Below are 23,087 nucleotides of genomic sequence, written 5' to 3' on the forward strand. Positions count from 1 at the left end.
CTTCCTCCGCGCTCACCCCGGGTTGGATGAGACGCTCGGCTAACGTCATCGAACACGTCGACCTCCCGGAAGTAGGGCAAGAAAGAAGGCAGTGTTCGCGGCTGCGGCTTGCGGGGCAGGTACGGCGTGGGCACGGCCGGAGGGCGGAGCCTGAGGGGGAGGGGGAGGAGTCCGGGCAGGGCCTAGGGTTTCCAAGTCCCCCTTTAGGGATGAAACCCACCCCCGAGAGTGGACTCTGTCGTGAGTGACGCTATTTCTCTGCCTGCGCGAGTCCTCCTCCTCCCCGGCGCGTAACTTTGCGTCACGTGTCGCCGGCGTTCACCGGTCGTTTGAGTTCGTTAACCGCTGATTATTCTCACCTTGCCTTCTACCGTATCTCCTCGTACTACATGCGTGCAGTATATAAGACGCCCTTTGTTTTGGGAAGGCATCTTGAAAGGGGGTAAAATATATAATTTGCAGCCTTAGGTTGACTGGGCCTCCCCTTGCTTTCCTGCCTGCTTCCAAGCTGAAATAGGAGGCGAGCCCAGGAGCAGGCAGCAACCTTGCCCTTGATTAGTGGAGTGTCAAACAGCTTGTAATCCTGATGGAGTGAAGAGCAGTGAGCCATTGGAGCCAATGTCCCTTAGCTGCCAGAAAAGGGGGAGTACTGGCATGGAGGTGGAGCCGCAGGTGAAGTGGGGTGCTTCTATGCTGAACAGAAAGGTCACCTTACCTGCTAAATATATGCTCCCAGTTCTGAGGGGCTGATTTTTGCAGGAGAAGAGATGCGTTGTAGGGGAGAAAATATGTTAATTTTCAACATGTTATGGATTCCTTCATAAAAATACGAAGAAGCCTGGCTTGGGCTTTTTAAATCCCCTTTGACTCTTCAGAAGTCAGAGTGGACGGGGCTGTCCTCATCTTTTGGGCTGCTGCCTTGTGAGCAAGTTCAGCCCGAGATGAATGTAGCCCTATGCCACTTGTGTGGTGCTGTCATTTCCAGTTCCCCTGATGTCAATGGGAGGCTGGCAAGGTCAGGATAATGACACGACATCCTAAATTTTAACTGCTCTCTGAATCCGATGGTGGAAAAAATGCAGTATGCTAACAAGGAAAGGTGGTTTTGAATAGATGTGTTATCTTTTATTAGACCAACTGAGTAGTTCGAAAAAAGTTTTTAGCAAGCTTTCAGACTAGCGAAGAACTAGGAAGTCCTATGCCTGAAGAAGGGTGATTGCGCTCAAAAGCTTTCTAAGAACTGTTTTCCAACTACTCAGTTGGTCTAATAAAAGATACCACATCTACTCAAAAAACCTTAGATGCCTATGTCCTTAGACCTATACAGCTACAACCAAAAACCCAGCATGCTAACAATGCTTCTTGCAGGTGGAGGCAGAACTGGTCCCCTGCCCAGATTAACCTACCCATTCCTGCCCTGGATTTCCATGCAGTGCTGCTCCTCAGGGGTCTAATCCAAAGCCCATTAATTGCAGAGAAACACTAGTCACTTCGGCTTTGTGTTTCCAAATAAACCGTGTGAGGAGTGTAGGGAATTGCAGTGGCTTCTGTTGCACAGTCACAGATCTACTGTGCTTGCTGCAATTACACTCTGTGATTAAGTGGTATAAAAAAAAAACTTTCTGAAGCGAGGATTGTACCATTAACTGGGACGGTTCTCTAGAGATGAAAGGAAAGGCAACTGCTTTCAGGCTGCAGTGCATATTTTTTCTTAACTGCTCAAGTAGTGTGTTTTGCCTTTGGTTATTATGAATGTATGAAGGAAGGTGAAGAATCTGTCTTTGATTTGGGTGCTGCTTTTTCTTTCTTTATTTTAAACAAAAGAAAATGGAAAGCAAAAGTCCCTCAAAGGGACCAATTATTGACATGGTCAGCATTTTTCCTTGTGTTGTGTCCCTTTGTAGAGGAAGATGGGTGGTAAGAAGTGCATCATGTTGCTGAAATAGTGACCATTGCTAGCAAGCTGTCTACAGTAGCACCTAATTTGTTTTAGTCTTCTTTGGAAGAAGTGATCCTGATACCATAGAATTATCTTAAAGAAAGGAAGGAAGGACAGCAGAAAAACAAGGATGCTGGACTTCCAAAAGGTTCATTTGAACCATGTTTTAGAAGTAGTAGGTAAGCTACAATGAATAGGCAAATTAAAAGATAAAGGACATAATTTTGGAGGCTCAGCATTGGACTATTCCCATGCAAAAAGAAGATAACAAGAGCCATAAGCGACCAGTGTTGCTGCACTGGCTGCCACTGTAGATCTAAACTGATGCATATCGGCAATGGGAAGAAAAGCATGCCTCTGTAGAGGTGGACAGGTAATGACAAACATGGGGAAAATTGAAGGCAAAAAATGGCCAAAGTTTCTAACAACTGGCAAGAAATGTTAAAGACAACAAGAGAGATTTCTACACATACATCAGACAAGGAAAAACTAAAAAACAGAAAGACCAAGAAGCCTGTGGGTCTATTACTCAAAGAATGTAAACTATTAATTGAAAATTCAAAGACGGTGGAACTGTCCAATGCCTTCACAAGAGAAAAAACAAACAAAAATACCCCCACTCCAAAAACAACCAACCCGAAGAAAACCCCCCCAAATATGTGCCTATGACTAGCAGAATTAATATAATAAATGAAGAAAAGAGATGCAGGTCATGTTAAGCAAATAATATAGTAGAAGAATTTTTGACTAATTTGAATTTAAGTCAGGAGGCTGTGCAGTATTTAACCAAGGGTACTGAAGGATCTCACTGAAAAAATCTCAGAGCTATAGGCAATAATAGATCAAGATCATGGATGGCAGGCAAGGTCCCAGACAGCTGGTAAGGCTTACATACTGTACTGCCCATTTTTAAAAGGGGAAAGAAAAGGACCCAGCAAGGTATAAGATCAATCAGCCTGACATCAGTGCCAAAGAAGTTACTAACAAGTTGACTGTTTTATGCGCATATTGATCACTGACAGATGACATGGATTTGTTAAGAGCAAATCATGCCACATCTTTGCTCCTTTTACAGGATAACTTGATTTGGATCATAAGGTAAAAATGGTGAATGTAAATATTTGAACATGTCGGTCTTGTAAGTAACCTGGAAAGGTATGTCCTAGATCAGAGGTTCCCAACCACTGGACTGCAGCCCAGTACTGGGCTGGAAAGGATTGGCTGCTGGGCCGTGACTCCCACTTGTCTGCCCAGGCGAGCGGCTTCTGCTGCTGGCAGTCATGTGCGGGGATAAAGCTTGGCAATGGGGAGGCCCAGGAGGGAGGCAGCCAGCTCTGTGCATCCCATCCCACCCCCACTGGTCTGCAGTATAGAAAGGTTGGGAACCACTGTCCTAGACATAATTACCATGCATGCTAGTATTCATAGAATCATAAAAAGTTAGAGTTGGAAGGGATCTCAGAAGGTCTTCTACTCCAATCCCTTGCTCAAAGCAGGACCATCCTCACCTATATCATCCTAGCCAAGGTTTTGTCTAGCCAGGTCTTCAAAACCTTTAAGGATGGAGACTCCACAGCCTCTCTGGATAATCTGTTCCAGTGCTTTGCTACCCTCCTTGTGAGAGAGTTTTTCCTAACATCTCACCTAAACTTTCTTTGCTGAAACTTGAGACCATTGCTGCTTGTTCTGTCATCTGCCACTACTGAGAATAATCTAGCTCCATCCTCTTTGAAACTACCCTTTAGGTAGTTGAAGGCTGCTATTAAATCCCCCATCAGTCTTTTCCAGACTAAATAAGACCAGTTCCCTCAGCCTCTCCTCAAAGTCATGTGCCCCAGCCCCCTTGCTTTTTTTTGCCCTCCACTGGGCTCTCCAGTTTGTCCACATCCTTTCTGTAGTGGGGGGTCCAAAAACTGCACATAGTACTCCAGACGTGGTCTCACCAGTGCCCAATAGAATGGACTACTTACTTTCTTCAGTCTACTGGCAACATTCCTACCAATGCAGCCCATTATGCTGTCAGCTTTTTTTGCAACAAATGCACACAGTTGGCTCATATTCAGCTTATATTCAGCTGTAGCCCTCAAGTCCTTTTCTGCAAAGCTGCTGCTTAGCCAGTCAGTCCCCAGCCTGTACCAGTGCATGGAATTATTCTATTCTAAGTGCGGGACTTTGTACTTGCCCTTACTGAACCTCATGAGTTTTCTTCTGGTTTAGTCCTCCAATTTCTCAAGGTCTCTCTAAATCCTAGCCCTACCCTCCAATGCATCTTCCACTCCGCCCAGTTTGGTGTCATCTGTAAGCTTGCTGAAGTCGCCCTTGATCCCATCATCCAGGTCACTGATGAAAATATTGAACAAAAACGGCCCCAGGACCAACCCCTGGGACACTCCACATGATACTGGCTACCAGTTGGACGTAGAGCTGTTGATTACTACCCCCTGAGTCTAATGATCCAGCCAGTTTTCTATCCATCTTACCGTATATTCATCCAGCCCATACTTCCTTAGCTTGCTTGCGAGAATGTTGTGGGAGAACATATCAAAAGCCTTACTGAAGTCAAGGATATCACATTCACTGCTCTTCCTGCCTCCATAGAGCCAATTACCTCCTCATAGGAGGCAATCAGGTTGGTCAGGCATGATTTGCTCTTGGTGAATCTATGCCGACTGTCCCTAATTGCCGCTGCCTCCTTTAGATTATCATTTTGAGTTGTAGTTTTTGTGATATGGTGTCTTAATTTTACTTATATCTTCCTACCATAATTATATATTTGTTAAATATATGACATGGCTGAAGTGACTTGAGTTTTATAACTAATGTAATATCTTAAATGAATTGATAATGAAGTCTATGTAACTTATTCAGTGCAAGTATCTGATGATTTTGTTGCATCAGAAAAATAATACTTGCATATTATTACTGCAGCACGCACAGGGGCATATTTTTATACTTTTTTGTCTTTGTTTCTATTTTAAGATTATCATCAACATGTATTATCGATGTATCAATAGTTAAAGCCTGCCTAAAATATTCTCCTACGATCCATCCTTCTACCAGAAAAAATGTATTCAAAATATGCTGGAAACACTTTAAGCATGTTTTAAGATTTGCCATAAAGCTCTCCGTGTAATATATAAAATGTGATTACTGTTGCAGTAAAAAAAAAAAAATAGGAGTGTGTTTCCATTACTTGATGATGGCATCTTTTCTTATGTTGTTCACAGAGGAGTTTATGCCTGGTTATAATTCAAATTGTACATGCTATGTTAAGGCATGCAATGAGTGATGGTCACTTACCCTACAAGTATCTGTACCCTTCTGAGCAGCTCAGAAGACAAGTTGTGTGGTGCAGAGTCATAGATCCTTCTTTGGTTTCCCCTTTCTTCAAACAAGAAAGTAATCTGCATCAGCCCTGTCCCATGTGCAGAATAAATCTCCCTCTGTGTCAGAGCAGTCAAGGTGTGCTCTCCTTTCCTCTTCACTGTGACCTGCCTTCTTTCTAACTCAGAGCACGTCTACACATGCACTTTAATACACAGTAGACTATTTTACTGTGCATTAAGGCATCATGTAAAAAACCATGACGCTATGCTAATGAGTATTAAAATAGTCTACTGTGCACTAAAGTGTGCAAATGGGCTACTGCACCTAATGTGCATTAATTTAGAACCTCACACTGGAGGTACTATATTTAATGCACATTAGAAAAGATGCATTAATGCATGTGTGGACATGCCCATAGTCGAACAATGGTCCTGCGTACGTGAGAAAAGAGATTCAGTTAGACTCTTGATTTCCAAAATTCAGGCTTTCACAAATAGACATTCATGCTACCAGACAGTGCTGTATAATATACATATGTGACAATGCATTTTCTGTCCTAGACTTTAATCAATTTCTTCTAATCCTCGTTAAGAATATATGTCTTGTAGGAGGTTACCTGTAGTTTTTGCCTTTTAAGATTCATCCCAGGTGTTTCCCTCAAATAAGAATTTCTTAAGTCTTGTCAGTGGTTCTTGAAGTAAGATGTGCCATATCTTCATTTACATTTATACCTCTCATATGTGCATATAGAGTTCTCCCACAACAATTTTTGATTTTTGGTTAGAATTTTTAGATTGCATATCGTACAAAGGTAAACCATAAAACCCCCCAAGCCCTCATTTAACCTTCCACTTCTATTGCTTGAACTGTCTTCTTTGAAAACTCTAACCTTAGCTCAGTTTTCTGATATTGTGAATGTGTATTTGTTTAACTTTAATATTCCTGTTACATATTGGACAAGTATGATCTTAACTTTAGCTTTAAATACATTTTTTGACTACTACATTTATTTGTTCAGCCCCATTCAAAGCGGTCTCTCCTTGAATCTGTGTGTGAATATGACTAAGGACCAGATTCTATAAAGGTCTTAAGTGCCTCAAGCAGGTCTTAGGTCGGGGTGGGCAATATTTTACCTGGAGGGCAATTTTAATGAGTTTCGGTGACTTGTCAAGGGCCGCAAGGGTAGCTATGCCCCTTGAAAGGTGCCCTGCCCCCTGATCACCATCTTGGGACCAGAAATCCTGCCCCTGACCTCCATGATCTTTGCTTCCTGAAGTCCCTCCACTTGCCCCTGTAAGTACTCCTTTTGGGAGGGGAGCAGGGGATTGGGGGGCAGGGTAGGGGGAGTTACCATCTTGGAACTAGAAGAAAACCTAATCATATACTAAAACCCAAAAAATATTCTAATTTTATTTCAAAAAGTAGTTTTGTCTAGTTTAATATGTGTTTGAATAGTGTATGTAGAGGTGATTGCACAATAGCCCAAAATAAATTCTTACTCTTGTATATTTTTGGGGGGAGTGTGTGGGGTGTATGTGTGTTTTTGTAGGGTGTGGGGTGTGTGGAGCCAACGGCCTGGCTCCACTCCCTGCCACCACATGCAGGTCCTTGGCTCCCTGGCAGAGTCCTGGGAGCGGAGCTGAGCTGGCATGGCTCCACCACATGGGGCTCTCTTCCTGGGAGCTCCCCCCAGTGGCATGTGGTTCCAGCTGAGTCCTGGGAGCTGCATGTGAGCCACAGGAAGCCCTGCGCGATGAAACTGGGTTGGCCCTGCACTCCCACTAGCCCAGGCTCCACACTCTGGTCTCTCCACTCCCACCAGCCCTGACCCCGCACTCCAGGCTCCCACAACTGCACCTTCCCCCTGCCTGCCACCATTTCCCTACCTGCTGTCCAGAGTTTTGCAGCAGTGACAGGAGAAGGAGCTGCTGGAGGCCAGGGGAGCTGAGCAGTTCCCTGAACGGCTGCAGTAGTAGCAGCAGCAGCCCTATTTAGAAGCTACATGTGTTGGCAGGGGCCTCCTGTGGGCATGGGTGAAAGTGCAGCATGCTGTCTGGGTAGGAGTGGGCAGAGCTCAGCCCCATGTGGAGTACAGCAGGAGGAGCTGTGGGCCAGGCCAGGTGCGGTTAATTGGTGGGTGCCCCCCTGGTGGGCTGGATCTGGCCCAGGAGCCATATTTTACCCACCTGTCTTAAGTCGTTTGAGGTGCCTTAAGCTCTTGCCTAAAAAGGCCTTGCTTAAGTGACACCTAGCCATGCTGATGCTTCAAATCATTAGGGGCTTCCCTGCTTGATTAAAAAATTCCCAAGCTGCCTGGAATTGTTCCAGTCTGAGCAGGCCCAAGCCTGCTCAAGATCCAAGATCTAGGCATTCTTCCGCCCAAGTTCCTAAAGGGTCCTATAAAATATGTGTTCTCAGAACACACCTCACACTCTGACTGCCCACTCCTGAATAAGGGCGGTACCCCGCTGATTAGAGTCAAGTTCCTTCTTGCTTGTGCATGTGCACTCTTGCTTTCTGTCTTTCACTCTGTCTTGCTTTAGCCTCATAAATCCTCATGTTATTTGCTTCACAGTGGCACAGCTTCAGCAGGAGAAGTGGAGAGTGTTTACACCTTGCCAAGCCTGGCTGTTGCATGAAAGGTGAGTATCACTATGAATGGGAGAAGGAAGAAGAGGAGGGGGCTATCTATCTGCATTTTAAGAGACAACAGTGAACCTCATTTAGTTATTGGAAAGAGGTTGTGGGTGCTTGCCCTCCTGGGAAGTATTCAAGGCTCTTAGTCTCATGTAGGTAGAGATGACACAGCAGCCCTTTGTCAGGCACTTAAGCTCTGGAGAGGGATGAGAGTTTAGATGTACCTTACTCTTTGCATTTTTTGTTGGCAAGCTCCAGGTGGCTTTCCACTTAGTGTGTGGGTTTTTTTCAGTTGCTCTTCTGAAACACTTAACTATACCAGGTGTCCAACCTTTTTGATTGTGGGGCCAGATCATGAACTTTTTATCATTCAGTGGGCTGGCGAGTCATATTCAAAGACCTCACAGGAAGTGGTCACATCAGGAAGTGATGTCACGTGACCTTCGACACCAGTGAAGTTACAGGAAGTGACAAGGAAATGTGTCTGGAAATGTGCCTAGGGAAGTTGTGGTTTTTAGAAAGTATGTACGTTTGGTATAGCTTAGGAACAGGACATCATTTTTCTGTGCAGGGAGTTGGACTAGATTAGGGCTCCTCAGCTGACTACCTGCAGGCCACATGTGGCCCACAAAGGGCCAGGATGTCACCCACAGTTTACATGGGGTCTGCAAGCAGTTAATATATAGGGGCATGGGCCTGGGCAGCCACCTCTCCCACTGCTGTGCAAGGGGGAAAGGCCTGGGGGGGGTAGTGGTCCATGTCCTGCAAATGTAGCCTGCATGGCTGAGGATGGGGGTCTGCATGCTGCTGGAGCAGCCCGTGCAGTGAGGGGGTTTTAGGGGCCCACCCCCACAGCGTGCAGCCTGTGCAACACATGCTGGTGTTATCTGGGGCCCACAGCCTCACCAGATCTGAACAGCCCTGGACTAGCTCTGCAGCAGCTCTTTGCCTGGTGGCGGCTCCGCGACCGGTGGCGGCTCCGCAGTGGCTCCATGGCAGTGTTGCTGCAGGCTGCATAAAATGGCTTGGCGGGCCGTATGTTGAACAAGCCTACTCTATATAGTGCATGGGGAGAGAGCATAGGGACCTGACACAGAGCTCTGATACCTCTGTAGACCAGACACCTAAAAGTTAAATGTGATTCTTAATTGACATATGGAAATACTTTATTGGATATAGTCCTAAATCAGACTGTCTAGGACCCTAGTGTTACTCCATACTTACTCAAATAGTATCGTCTATTTTTTTTTTCTGGGGTATTGACATTTTGTAACTGTTGATGAACATCTTGGAGTTGTTTTCATTAGGGAGGTTAATTTTATCCTTCAAGTAAATGTCTGCTGAGACTGTGAAATCAAATTATGATCTCTCTCCTGACTTTAGGGTAATTTTTCTTACTTAACTTATGTGTAAAGGAAGTAGCATTTCTTAGAAAATAACATATTTAAGCCCTTTGTGACTTTCAAAGGGAAAGAAAACTGACTTCCTCCAGTATGTAGTATTTCTGACATATCTTGCTTCATGCTTTATCCTGGGATTTCCTCTTAAGCTTTAAGGTATGAAAAAGAATGTGAATATTTTTTTTTCTAATTCCATCAAATAAAGCCAGTTCTCTTTCACTGAAAGTACTCAGCCTAATTTGAGATGTTTCCCAGGATTGTTATAAGAACAGAAGAAACCCAAAGAGCAAACACCTCAAACACCTGTGGATTTTAGCGGATATTTAGTGAAGGTGTTAATCTTGCTAGCAGCCATGTCTCTTCTAACTCCTACATATAAAAGAAGAAGAGAAGCAAACAGCTACATGGAACCACTGAGGTGCTTCAGTGTTTGCTGCAGCTTTCAAAGGGCACCACTTCTCTCATCAACTGTGTGGGACCACTGATGAGCTCCAGCTGAGTGGAGAAACAGTGCCCTTTAAAATAAAAGCTGCAGCAAATATCAGAGTGGCACATCTTTAATACTGCTAACTAAGTGGGTTGTGAACCAACCAGATACAAACGATCCTTGGTTTACTGTATTTCTGTCAGATAGATTTTAGCATTCTTGGATTATAACTTCTAAACAGCAAGACAATAACTCTTAACAGTTTTTCCCTGAATTTGTATGACAAAACTTTCAAAGATACCTATTTGCTGTTAAAACCAAATCAATTAACCATTTTAAAAACATCAATCATGAATGTTATGAAAAAGCAGTCGGTTTATTGTGTACTTGTACAAATGCATCTATAATAGAGGGTAACAAATTGATATAAATGTCTGTAGAAATGTCTGTTGTTTAATGAAGGGCTACCAACATTTCAGAGAAGGAGATTTACTAGATGAGATTCTAGAAGTAATGGCTTAAAAATACAGTTTTATAAAATACTACTTGAAACTTTTATCATCATTGAAATATAAATTACTAAATGCAGCTGCATAGATTTGGCAAATTTAGTGTTCCATGTAAACGAGGGGTGGGCAATCATTTCAGGCAGAAGGTCGCTTATCCAGTTTTGGCAGGGTGTCGAGGGCCACATGGGTAGACCTGCCCCTTGACAGGTGCCCCACTCCCTGGTCACCATCTTGGGACCAATGTCTCAGGGCCAGCACCAGTGGGGCCCAAAGCAGGATGCAGGGTGGCAGGGGTCCGTGGAGCTGGGCTGGGCTGCACTAGCAGGGAGAGGGGGGAGCTGGCCTGGCTCCATAGAGCCCCTGCCAGCTGGGACCCTGTGCCACCCTGCTCTGGCCACCCTGCTCTGGGCCCCACCGGCACTAACCCCGGGGCACCAGTGCAGGCCCTGTGCTCCCACTGGCTCCATGCCCAGTCACGCCCAGTGCCTCCCAGGGGGCAGCGCACAGCCCTAAACCCCTGCTTGCCGGAAGGGAAGAAGCTGGTGCTGAGTGCAGGGAAAAGTGGCTCCTCACCCACCCCACGGCCGGCGCTCCCTGCTGCAGGCACTCGCAGCCCACTTGGGGCTGTCTGGAGCAGGCACAGGCAGTCCCAGGCAGTCTGTGAGTGGCTGCAGCGTGGGGCACCGGCCACATGGCGAGTGACGGGAAGCAGCTCCTCGCCTGCCTCATGCCTAGTGCCCCATGCTGCAGCCACTTGCAGCCTGCCTGGGACAGCTACTTTTCTCCGTGCAGGGAAGGAGCCCAGGGAAAAGCTGAGTGCGGGAGGAAAAGCAGTCCTCCCCTGCCCCATGGCTGGTGCTCCCTGCTGCAGCCGCTCGCAGCCTGCACAGGGCTGTCCAGAGCAGGCACAGGCAGCCCCATGCGGGCTTGGAGCAGCTGCAGCACAGGGTGCTGGTCATGAGGTGGGGAAGGGGAAGCTTCCCCCCTGCCCTTCTACTCCTTACCTGCGGCTCAGTCACAGGGAAGCCACGTGCTCCCAGGCCAGAAGCCCTGGCAGGGGCTTCTGTTGGGCTGGTTGGGCCCACTGTTGTTGGAGTCCACCGGGCTTCCCCTGGGTCCTACTGCCCTTGGTTCCTGTCATTTTTGACAGGAACCAAGGGCAGAGAAATATTAATTTTCTACATTTTGTTAGGGGCCCTGCGGGCCAGATAGAATGGCCTTGCGGGCCGGATCCAGCCTGCGGGCCATACTTTGCCCACCTCTGATGTAAACAAATAATGCTTGTCACCATGTTTAGTGGGGAAGAGATGGAAAAATTGCTACAAGCTTTCAGTTATATTATTTAAATTAATTACTTTTGTTTTTATACACAGCATGTCATTGTCTGCTTATTGTGTATTGTGCTGTAGAAGAATAGGAACCTCTGGTCCAACCACCAAAAATGACCTTCCGTGGAAAGATCTCAGTAAGTATAGTTCTGTAATCAACCTGATGAACCCCTAAAAACTAGTTTTGTCAGAGCAGGATGTATATTTAAATGATATACTAGACTTCAAAAGATGTTACCACAAATGTCTAAAGCCTAATACTTTGAGATGACTGGCAGCAAATATGGGTTTATCTCCTTCACACTGTCACTCTGTATGCTTACAACTAAACTTGCCAAGCAGTATTATATGTAAAATACCACTGTTATGTTTTAGTGTTAACGCTTCACTGATATGATTTGAGTAGCTAATGTTGCTCAAGCGGACAGCCCTGCATTGGTTTATGCTTGATTCACATTTTCAAGGTTAGTTTCACAATCATAGGGCCTTAATTTATTTGAAGAGAAATTATACATTTTAGAGCACAAGATGGCCATCTCCAAACGTTATCATCTCATGAAGATTTCAGATCTGGTCAAATTCAGTGTCTATTTCTTTTGTTTTTTTTTTTTTTTCCTTGAAACCATGGAACAAATTGATCCATTGGCTCTTAAAACTGGCAATAACAATTAAAGAAATGTTGGCTCTCAAGGCATTTTTAAACATGGAAGCACTGCAGCACTAGAGCCTTAAAAAGCACCCAGCACTGCAATACTTACAGTTGTATAAGTGGCGAAATGCACGTCAGCACTGAGAAAATGGCAGCAGTGCACTTTTGAACTAAAAGACACTTTTCCTTTAGTTCAAAAGTGCACTGCTGCCATTTTCTGCATGCTGACGTACATTTTGCTGCTTATACAACTGCATGCAGCGTAGTGCGGTTCTCCTTAGCTCGTGTTCGGAGCAGACTCAATTAATTGATTGAGTCTGCTCTGAAGTGGTAGATCTCCAGTGCGTCATGGGGCAGAAAAGTATGTGTTCCTCCATGTCTGTTCCTCTCTGCCTGCTGGTTATTGCCCTGACATTCTGCCTGTTCAGTTTACACTTTCCCTCTAACTTTGCCTCTGTATAATTGACATCCTCATGATTTCTTAAACTCTCTATGTTAGCATCAAAAGACAAGATGTTTCTATTTCTAACAGACAACAGACTGCACTTCTTGCCTTTTCTACTTTACCTGCCAGTTACTCTTCAGCATGTAGCTTTCCATGTCAGAAACCTGCCTAGTTGCAGTGGGAGCTAAGGAAAATCTCCAGTTCATACTGAAGGAAGGGTATTATTCTTGATGGTAATGCCTTGCTGAGAACATATTTATTCCTGTATGCAGTGAACCAAATTTCAATAAGCTTGCACTTTTAAAAGTTGCAGTTCCTTAAAGTAATTTACAGTAGGAGTTGAAAACTAATGACACTGAGTGCTAGTAGTTTTACTGTTGATTGTCTGCAACTGAAGTATGAATGTCACTGACATGAGAGAATGGTGTTGAAGAGAGGATAATTATTTCTGATGGTTTATCAGATTATTTACATGTGGAGCAGGGAATGTGCAATTTAAAGCTATAGAAAACAGTATTCATTTATATTTTATAGTTGCTGGCCACCAAGAGTCAGAAATGGAAAACTGAGTTTGAAAAGCCTACTTTCTTTCATTTTCAATTTTATTTTTACTGATACTGTATAAAGTTTCAGATTATATCAAGTGATTTAACTTTTTTATAACAATTTATATGCACACAATTTATTTGTTTATTTGTTTATTTTTAGGAAAAATTGCAAAGTTAACTGGATCACTTACTCTAGGGTAAGATTTAACTAAAGCTTAGTCTATACTAGAGTTCTCTAACTTTACAATTCCAAGTCTTCCAGCAAACTCTGAATGCATCCACACCCAAACCCCTCTACAATGGCGCAATCCTCTGCTTTGCCAGAAGTGTTACTCCACCTCTACCAAGTATAGTAAGGCCCCTGCCACCCTGTTGAATTCAATTGCTGGAGCCTTCCCAGAGTGCACTTCATGCTCTGGCAGCACAGCTGTACAGTGGAAGTACCAGAAGCGGGGCTGGGCCACTCAGGGCCTGGCTTAGCCCTGAGATGGCTGAGTGCATGGCTGGTTCAGCCCAGGGAGATACCACATTAGCAAACTTTGAATGCATTTGCACCCAAACCCCTCTGCAATTGCAGAATCCTCTGCTCTGCCAGAAGTATTGCTCTGCCTCTGCCAAGTGTAGTAAAGCCCCTGCCACCATGTTGCATGTGATATGGTGGCTGCTTTCTGGTGGCAGAAGCATCTAATATAGACAGTTTAAAGCAGGGGTAGGCAAAGCTTTTTGGCCAAAGTGTTGAAAAACACCACAATGCCTACCTTGGAAGGTGCCAGAGTGCCGGTATGCCAGAAAAACAAAATGAGGGCAAGGGGTACATGGCAGGATGCCCTGCTTGTGCCCCTGTCCCCCAGCTTGGGGTCTGTGTCTGTCAGCAGCTACCCTGGCTCTGGGTAGCTGCTGGAGCCCGGGCTGCTCCCAGCAGGGCTTGCAACATCCCAGCTGCCTGCTGGGAGCAGCCAGGGCTCCTGGCTGGCAGCGGCTACCCAAAGCTGGGGCCGGCTGCAGCTGGGAGGCTCCAAACAGCTGTGCCGGGCTCTGTCATCAGCTCCATACTGGCGTGTGCACCCATGCATTGGAGTGGGGGGTGGGGGAGGGGCCTGAGGCAGCACAGCTCCGGTCTCTCCCCTGCTTCCAGTACAGAGGTGATAGCAGGGTTCTCGAGCCCGGTGCAGCTGTTTGTAGCCAGCCCAGGTTTGGGCAGCTGCAGCAAGCAGCAGGCAGGCTGCAAGGAGCTGTGCTGGGCTCCACAGGAACGGCATCAGCTCTGTGCTGGCAGCGACTGCATGGGCACCTTTGGGGCAGGCTGCACTGCCCTGCTGTCCACCCTGAGGTGCACGTCCACCTTGAGCGAGAGAGAGACCAGAGCTGTGCTTCCTCAGGCCCCTCTGCCACTGCCCACTCCGAGGCGCGGGTGCATGCACTGGTAAGGTGCTGATGCCGGAGCCTGGCACAGGGGTTTGGAGCCTCCCGGCTGCAGCTGGCCCCAGCTCTGGTTAGCTGCTGCCAGTCGGGAGCCTGGGATGACCCCAGCAGGCAGCTGGGATGCTGCAAGCCCTGCTGGGAGCAGCCCAGGCTCCGTCGCTGTCTGCAGCTACCCAGAACCGGGGCTGGCTGTGGCATGCTGAGCAAAATGGCCTCGCGTGCCATGCTCAGCACACATGCTGGGGGTTGCCAACCCGTGGTCTAAAGTATATGTATAATTTTTATTTGATGTTTAAATCTGAAGTTCAGAAAAAGTGGTGTTAGTAAGAACATGAGATACCTTTAATTTTAAACAATCAATCTGAAAGTGTTTTTTCATTATATAGTACCATTTACTATGATTTTTCTTCCATTGGGCTGATTGAAAAAGTTGTATTAATCTGTGCAAAACATATACAATATGTGAATCTAAGACAACCCTGAATTTAAGATGACCCCCCAATAATTAGATTCTAGACACGTAACATTTATAAATGTCATAATTTTCCATGTCTAGAATCTAATTATTGCAGGGTTGTCTTTAATTCATCCCTCCCACTGCTGAAGGGGGTCAGGCAGTGGAGAGGCAGGTGGCATGGGGAGGTCAAGCAGCCTGCTCCCTGCTTGTGCCTGACTCTGTGCCACCTCTGTGCTTCCCCTCGCTTCTGCACTCCCTCTCTCCTCAGAGCCTTTGCTCCGTGCTAGCAGGCTTCATCGCTGTTCTTGTTGGGGCACTGAATATGGGCCCGGCTCAGACTAGCCCTTGTAACAGACTTGTGGGCTGTAGGTGGCGGGGAGAGACAGCAGGGTGCAGAGACAGTGGAGAGAGGAGAGAAGGCAGGCAGCAGCTCTGGCTACAGCCCCAACCCCAGGTAGGAGTTTTTCCATTGAAGCCCATCCATAGCAGCTGCCTGCCCCTCTGCACTGCCACTGTACTTGAGTCTAATACCAGGATCTTTTCTCACCTAGTTAAATGGGAGGCAGGGGGTCCTTGCCATAGAATTGAGTAAATACAGTATTTGCCAAAATAGTATTTTACCTTGAAATAGTTTTAATCTGTATTTGTCATCATTCTTTATATTTTTTTAAAATATTCATATTCCGTGTTCTTGTTTTAAGAGGTTTTGTATTCATTACATATGAAGTCCTGGCTCTAAAGAAGTTACTGAAAATTGATACCCAAGTAGTACAGCAAGAGAAACTGAAATCCTACATTTATGTTCATAGAGCTTCTCTAGATCCGAGTGAATGTCAAGGTAAGCAGCATAAGACTGTGTCTAAGAAGAAATTGAGAGAGCAGCTTTTCAAACAGTGCATGAAATGCTGGAATGATAAAAAGGCAGCCAAAAGAAATGGGTAAAACCTATGACTAGGGTGACCATAGTAATTTGAAGGAAATCCAGAGCAGGGGGTGCTCCAGGGGGTGGGGCCAGTCAGGATAGTGTGGCATGCACAAACATAGGCACCCCACCCCATGGCTCCCAAGAACACACCCACACACCCCTGAGCCTGTAGCTCCCAGGAGCAGGGCCAGGCAGGACACAGGCCACGGAACAGCATGTTACTTTATATAACCCACAAAAGCTCAATTGTCATTCTGGTTAAAACTGTATAGCTATTTTTTTAACTGTATAGCTAGCTAAATTAATGTACTAAATGTTGGTCGGGCCATGGCCTGGGTGGCCCACCCTGTTCCGTGGCCTATGCACACAGCCCCAAGCCCACAGCACCCAGGAGTGGGGCTGGGCAAGAAACACTCCTTTCCTCCCCCTCCTCCTCCCCCTGCAGCTCCCTCCCTCATTGCATGGATGCGTGTGCTTGTGCACACACAGACGCACACAAACCTCCCTCCACTCCTCCCTTCCCCCCTGTCTGCAGCTCCCAGGCACAGGGCCATGCAATGACTCTATGGCTCCATCACCCTCTCTACTGGGGAAGTGACTTTGCTCACAGCCCAGCAGGTCCAGGCCAGGGAGCAGCCCATTGGCTGGGCTTCCTGGAGAAAATTGAAACAAAATTCTTGGATTGGTTCAAACCCACCCACATGTGCCCAGCTCCTGACTCAGGCACATGTGGGCAAGTTCCCACCAATCTGGGACTTCACTTCAATTTTCTCCAATGGCTGGGTTGCTGAAACAGCTTCTGCAATTCAGGATTGTCCCAGCCAATCCAGGACATATGGTCATCCTACTTATGACAGGCATTGGTGGATCCTCTTCTATGCAATATGTATCCACATATACATATATTATTCTGTTTCTCAGATTGATGCATGAGTGGCATTTAACGCAAATTTTAGATCCTAAGTTGTCCTGTACTGGGTCAGTCAAGAGGGAAAGATATGTGGGGCAAGCAAGGGCAGTCTGACTCTGTGGATCAATGAGGTGGGTACTGCCACTGGAACAAGGGAACCCAGGGGCACTGGTCCCAGTTCCCACATTGTTTTTGCATTGTATCCAGTGACTGTTTAGAACAGGTTTGGGCAAAATGATGGATCCAGCCAGCGAGTAGACTCCATTTCCCAGCAGCTCCAGGGAGACTCTGGGAGTGGTGCTGGCAGGGTGTGTAACTGAGCGGGGAGCTGCTGTAGAGCTGGGGCCAGGATCTTATGGCAGTGACACTGTGGGGCTAGAGCCAGGGCAGAACCACAATCCACCGCCTGCATACCCCCGTCTGTGGAATTCCTGCTTGTTGCAGGGGCATGTGGACAGTAGATCATAGTTCTGCCATAACCCTGATCCCTCCAAGATCCTGGGGTCTCCCTGACCCCTCCCATCCATGTCGCTCTTAGCCAAGGCGTCATCCCAGCCACTCAAGCATGCTCCCTGCCTGCACAGGTCCCACCTCTGGTGGTGGGCAAGTGGTAGATGGGCTGAGGTACCCAGGCAGCAGGGTTGGGTCTGACAGCAGCAGTTGCCTCAAGGGTTTCTGGGAAATAGTCTGCTGCAGGCCTGATCCAGCCTGTGGGCTGGACTTTGTCCCCCCCGCTTTAGAACATAGTGCCAACATAATACAAATAGTGCATTATGCCTGAGGTGGCATAGAGACATTTGCATTACAGACTCCTGCTTTATTGCCGCAAGACCATTATTGTCCAAGCAGAACAGATAAGAATTTTATTGCATGTGTATATTTCAGATGAGAACCGTGAGAACTGAATTCTCTTATTTGTCTACCTTGAAAGGATAAAAGGCTAAGTTTAGCCGTAATCCAACTTAAATTTATGGCTTCATGAAGGTTGGTTAATTTTAAACCCCAGGCACAGACTGAAAGCCACATTTCTAGCTTATGAAAATTACCTAAGGTCTGTTTTTCCTTTCTGTATACAATACACACACAGAGTCACACCTACCTAAAAAACAAATACGATTCCCTGAGGTGTGAGAACACCAATAAGAATAAAATGGATGATTATTTTTTAAGCAGCAGTTACTAATGGAGAATTTTTTACATCATTTATTCCTTTATCATTACAATTGTTAGCTTCAGGGTGTAATTCTGTAAGAATTTTTTTACTAGCATTGAATACGTCTAAATACTTTCCTAGGAATCACATACCAGGCAAGAAAAGAACTTCATAAAGCAGTGAGGAAAGTATTAGAAGCTGAAGCTAAAATTCTCCGGAGACCTTTTAATGGTAGGTACTAAAATAATGGAAATGTTGGGTTGTCTGAGATTAATATTAATTTCATAGCAAAGTACAGATCTATTATTCTTTGAAAGTAGAAACCTCTTTCTTGTATACCTAGGTACTGTTTTACAGTTACATACTTTTACATGTTTCACAGCACTAGTAGGAATGTGATTTAATAGTGTTCCATGTCACTTTTACAAACAATTTGTTAAAATAGAAGGCAAAAGGCTTTCCATTAGAAAAATACTGGTTAAAATTTATTTTTTCGGTAGAGATTTGAATTGAAGCTTAAGTTATCTGATGCCAAAAGCAGGACTGGGATATGAAGTCCTGTAAACTTGTTCATTTTAGGAGTTAGGTGCAAGTGTGTGACACTTTGCAGCAGGATTACTGATTACAACTGAAAGTGACACAAATGTTGTCTCAGAGTCAGTACTTAGGAGTTTAGTGCCCTCCATCTGAGGTCACATCTTGGGCAAGTAGCGGTCTATCTGCTTTAATTTACCCATCTGATGAATGGATATAGTAATGTGTACCTTACAAAGTGCTGTGACTTAATTGATTGAGGTCACTTCCATCTTCCACCGAAGCTGATGTCAGTTATGGTTGGTAAACCCCATTCAAGATCTAGTCTATAATATTGATAAAGCATTTTGAGATCTTCAAATTAAAGATGCCATGTAAGTACAAAATCTGTACACAAGGATTGAAATCAAGGCACCATTAAAATTAACAGAGGAACTACTCTTGATTTCAATATGGCAAGCATTTTATCTAGGACCTTTGGAAGATTGTTACTTTAAAATTTTTAAAATTATTTATTATTCTATACATAGTTATCAATTTTATTATTATTTAAATAAAAATGTAAGAAATGTTTTCTGATATTGTTAACAGAATTATTTTTGTGTGGTATGTTTTTGTAAAGAACACTTTAGTACATTTGATGCAGAAGAGCATGAATGTGCCTTATGGCTGCTCCTGAAGAGAAGTCAATCAGAGGACAAAATGGTTAGACTGCAAGCTGTACAAGACTTGGCAAGGAACAGTCACTGGCATGGTAATGTCTGTTGGGGTAATCTGGTTAGCCTTGAAAATATAACAAGATCTTATTTAGCTGCTCTACATCCATTGACAAATCCTATATGAGAGAAGGATGATGGTTGAAGGGAGGTTAAATGCCTTATTTTTTCACATACACTGTGCAACTTTCCTTCCAAAATTGGCATGCGTATTTTAAGTGGGGAAGCTGTTTTCTTTGCTGAAAAAGAAGCAAGCCTGGAGAACCATGCATACCAAGATTGCAGGCTCCTGTGTTAATTCACTCAACCATAGCTGTTGGCTGAGCGCTGTAGCTTGTGCCTGCAGCAGCAGGTGAGCTGCTAGTAGTATTTTGCTGAGGTTGGTAATGTGGAACCTACTTGTGTAAATATTGTTGAAAAAAAAATGATCTGTTTAACTTCCTGTGACTGGTGAGGGAGTTCCCACCTGTCACAGTGCTACTGGTCTTCCACCTGTCTCTGGGTACCCAGCCCACCTATCTCTCCTGCCATGCCTTACTGTATCTTAATTATGTTGTTACATAGATGGGAGACTGCCCTTTGAGGGCCCTGATGTTTGAGGGCCAAAATACATGCTCCAGTCTCCCCTATGTGTCCCATGCCACACTGACGGTTCTCACGGCTGCGCAGCGTCCCAGCCTGAGTCCAGGTCCAACTCAGTACAGTGTTGAGCCTCTTCTATTCTGCCCTGTTACAGGCCACACACAACACCCCTCTCTCACTCTGCCAACTCTCACCTGGTCTCTATCACACTGCCCTCTTCAGGGCCACACTCATACCACCAGCACCCTACTCATAGAGTTCCTCGGGCTTCACTCTCCACCCTTTGGTCAGCCCTGGCGCAGTCTTTTGGACCTCTCCTGTGGTCCTCACCTGAATGGGACTGAGCGATTCACCAAAACACCAAGACAACTCTGCCCCTAGTCTCATGCCTGGTATTACACTCCAGCTGTTCCCAATCAGGGTCTGATGACTCACCCCTTTTCTTACTGGCAGCTCCCACTCTGCTGCTTCTATTGGTCTTAGGCCCACTTGTAGCCTCAGGCTCCCTACGGCTTACCTGGACCATGCTGGTCCTTCTCTGCAGGGCCTCAACTTTTTCGCCCCTGATCTCAGAGCCTCGACTTCCTCACCCCAGCACCCAGGCCCCTCATCTGGAGGCACACACCAGACCTATCTCCCTTGGCCTAGCACCCAGCCTTCTGTCTGGAGGCACACACTGGGCCTACCAACTCTCACCCCTCTTCTTACTCCTTCCTGGAACTCACAGGGTCTTCACCCAGACGGCTCAGGTGCCCCTTGCCCAGGTGTGCCTGGCCCCTACTACCCTCACTACAGGGTCTTACACCCCACTGGGCTCAGGTGCCCCTCATGGGTGTGCCTGGCCCCATTACCCACTGTCTGGGGTCTTGTACCCGTTGGGCTCAGTGGCCGTAACTGTGCCCTAGTTCACCTCCCAGAATCCCTGCTGTACCACCCCTCAAAAATTAAGAGTATCTCATGTTCTTTCTACAGCTATTTTTTTGGACTTCAGGTTTAAACAACAGATAAAAGTTATAGGCATACTTTTAGGTTCTACTCTACATTCACTACTTCTGCCACCAGGTAGCAGCCATCATAGCACATACATTCTATATGTTTCTGGTGCTTCTACTGAGCAGCTATGCTGCCAAAGCATGCAGTGCACTCTGAAAAGGCTCCAGCTATTGAATGTGACAAGGTGGCAGGGGCCTTACTGCACTTGGCACAGGAGGAGTAACACTTTTGGTAGAGCAGAGAATTCTGCCATTGCAGAGGGGTTTGTGTGAATGTATTCAGAGTTTGCTGTTGTGGCATCTTCCTGGGCCGAATCAGCTATGCACACAGCCCTGCTTCAGGGCTGGGCCAGGCCCTGCATGGCACCAGTGCCACTGGTAGGAGGGGGAAGGATGCTGTGTACCCAGTGAAGGCTACCCAGCTGGGACCAGACCCCTCCTTCCACCAGGATTGGCTAAGGGGGGCCTGGCTTAAAACACAGAAGAGCCTTCTGGCAGCACAAGCACAGTGGGAGACACAGGAGCCCATTGCCCTGCCCAAGACCCATCACTGCAGGAGGGGCTAGGCAGACCCACCACAGGGCTGAGAGTCTCACTGCTGCAGCAGAAAGGCCCCACCAGAGCTCTGTAGAAGGGCACAGCACTTCCCTCTCTCCCTGTGGTGGCAGGATCTGGCCACAGGACAGGTCTGCAGTCCTAGCTCCATCTGCAGCTCCAGCTCCTGCCTGTGGGGGTGAGGGGAAGACAGGCTCCACAGTTGGGCAGTGCCACGCCCCCTGCCCATTGTTCCCCACCAGCAGTCTAAAACCTGTGCAGCACCAGGCACATGGTGAAGACATAAGGGGCTGGGCCCAGGGCTGGGGCCTTTCCTGCCAGAGGTCACTAAACTAGGTAAGTGCTATTGATTAACCATTTAACTGATATAATTAGAGGAAGTGTGGCAGAGCACCAGTGAGGTGCGCATCACTGAAGGGCTATCACAGGCTCTAGGGGAGCCTGTTTGGGGGGAGCAGCAAGGAAAAGCCTTCTTTGGTAAGTATTTTAAGGGGGAATGTGGGTGCCAGAGCACCTAAAGTGTTCTGCCACTTTAAGACCTAGTTCAGGCAGCAGGCAGGTGCAGCACAGCCCTGATGAGCATCCATTTTAAGTCCTAGGCCAGCAGGGCTGGAGGTAGCAGTTGCTGCTTGATGCTGTGGAATTGCCATCTCCCAGCAGAGCTGCTGCTCTGGGGACAACCTGGAGGTAAGGGCAGGAGCTAGGGGGTTGGCAAGGAGGCTCCTGGTCCTGGGCACGACCTAAAACTTCACCCTGCTGGGGAAGGAAGGGCTGGTAGGACTGTTGCTGGTGCGGCAGCCCCTTTCAAATACCAGGACTGCTCACCTCCCCAGTGAAAGGCGGATAGGGGTGCTTTAATAACCACAGGCCCCGCCTTTGGGTGGGTCACTTAACATCGGACAGAAAGACAAGGCCAGGCAGTTACGGCCACTGAGCCCAACGGGTACAAGACCCCAGACAGTGGGTAATGGGGCCAGGCACACCCATGAGGGGCACCTGAGCCCAGTGGGGTGTAAGACCCTGTAGTGAGGGTAGTAGGGGCCAGGCACACCTGGGCAAGGGGCACCTGAGCCGTCTGGGTGAAGACCCTGTGAGTTCCAGGAAGGAGTAAGAAGAGGGGTGAGAGTTGGTAGGCCCAGTGTGTGCCTCCAGACAGAAGGCTGGGTGCTAGGCCAAGGGAGATAGGTCTGGTGTGTGCCTCCAGATGAGGGGCCTGGGTGCTGGGGTGAGGAAGTCGAGGCTCTGAGATCAGGGGCGAAAAAGTTGAGGCCCTGCAGAGAAGGACCAGCATGGTCCAGGTAAGCCGTAGGGAGCCTGAGGCTACAAGTGGGCCTAAGACCAATAGAAGCAGCAGAGTGGGAGCTGCCAGTAAGAAAAGGGGTGAGTCATCAGACCCTGATTGGGAACAGCTGGAGTGTAATACCAGGCATGAGACTAGGGGCAGAGTTGTCTTGGTGTTTTGGTGAATCGCTCAGTCCCATTCAGGTGAGGACCACAGGAGAGGTCCAAAAGACTGCGCCAGGGCTGACCAAAGGGTGGAGAGTGAAGCCCGAGGAACTCTATGAGTAGGGTGCTGGTGGTATGAGTGTGGCCCTGAAGAGGGCAGTGTGATAGAGACCAGGTGAGAGTTGG

General features: G+C 46.8%; 1 protein-coding gene across 2 annotated transcripts in view; it reads left to right on the top strand.

The window, feature by feature from the left end:
- Positions 1-56: 56 nt before the first annotated feature.
- The window catches only part of SERAC1 (serine active site containing 1), an 85,574-nt gene continuing 62,543 nt past the window's right edge, over positions 57-23,087 (top strand). For both annotated transcript variants that reach the window (XR_002099412.1, XM_019527182.1), the window contains exons 1-7: positions 57-119; positions 7,842-7,908; positions 11,613-11,704; positions 13,370-13,406; positions 15,790-15,926; positions 18,218-18,307; positions 19,233-19,364. Coding sequence is in view for 1 of the 2 variants with exons in the window: in XM_019527182.1 (XP_019382727.1) it covers positions 11,614-11,704; positions 13,370-13,406; positions 15,790-15,926; positions 18,218-18,307; positions 19,233-19,364 (487 nt within the window). In the remaining variant the exon portion in view is untranslated. The remainder of the gene's footprint in view (positions 120-7,841; positions 7,909-11,612; positions 11,705-13,369; positions 13,407-15,789; positions 15,927-18,217; positions 18,308-19,232; positions 19,365-23,087) is intronic.

Source organism: Gavialis gangeticus, unplaced genomic scaffold (genome assembly GCF_001723915.1).
Source record: "Gavialis gangeticus isolate Ggan-Ray unplaced genomic scaffold, GavGan_comp1, whole genome shotgun sequence".
Classification (NCBI taxonomy): Eukaryota; Metazoa; Chordata; order Crocodylia; family Gavialidae; genus Gavialis; species Gavialis gangeticus.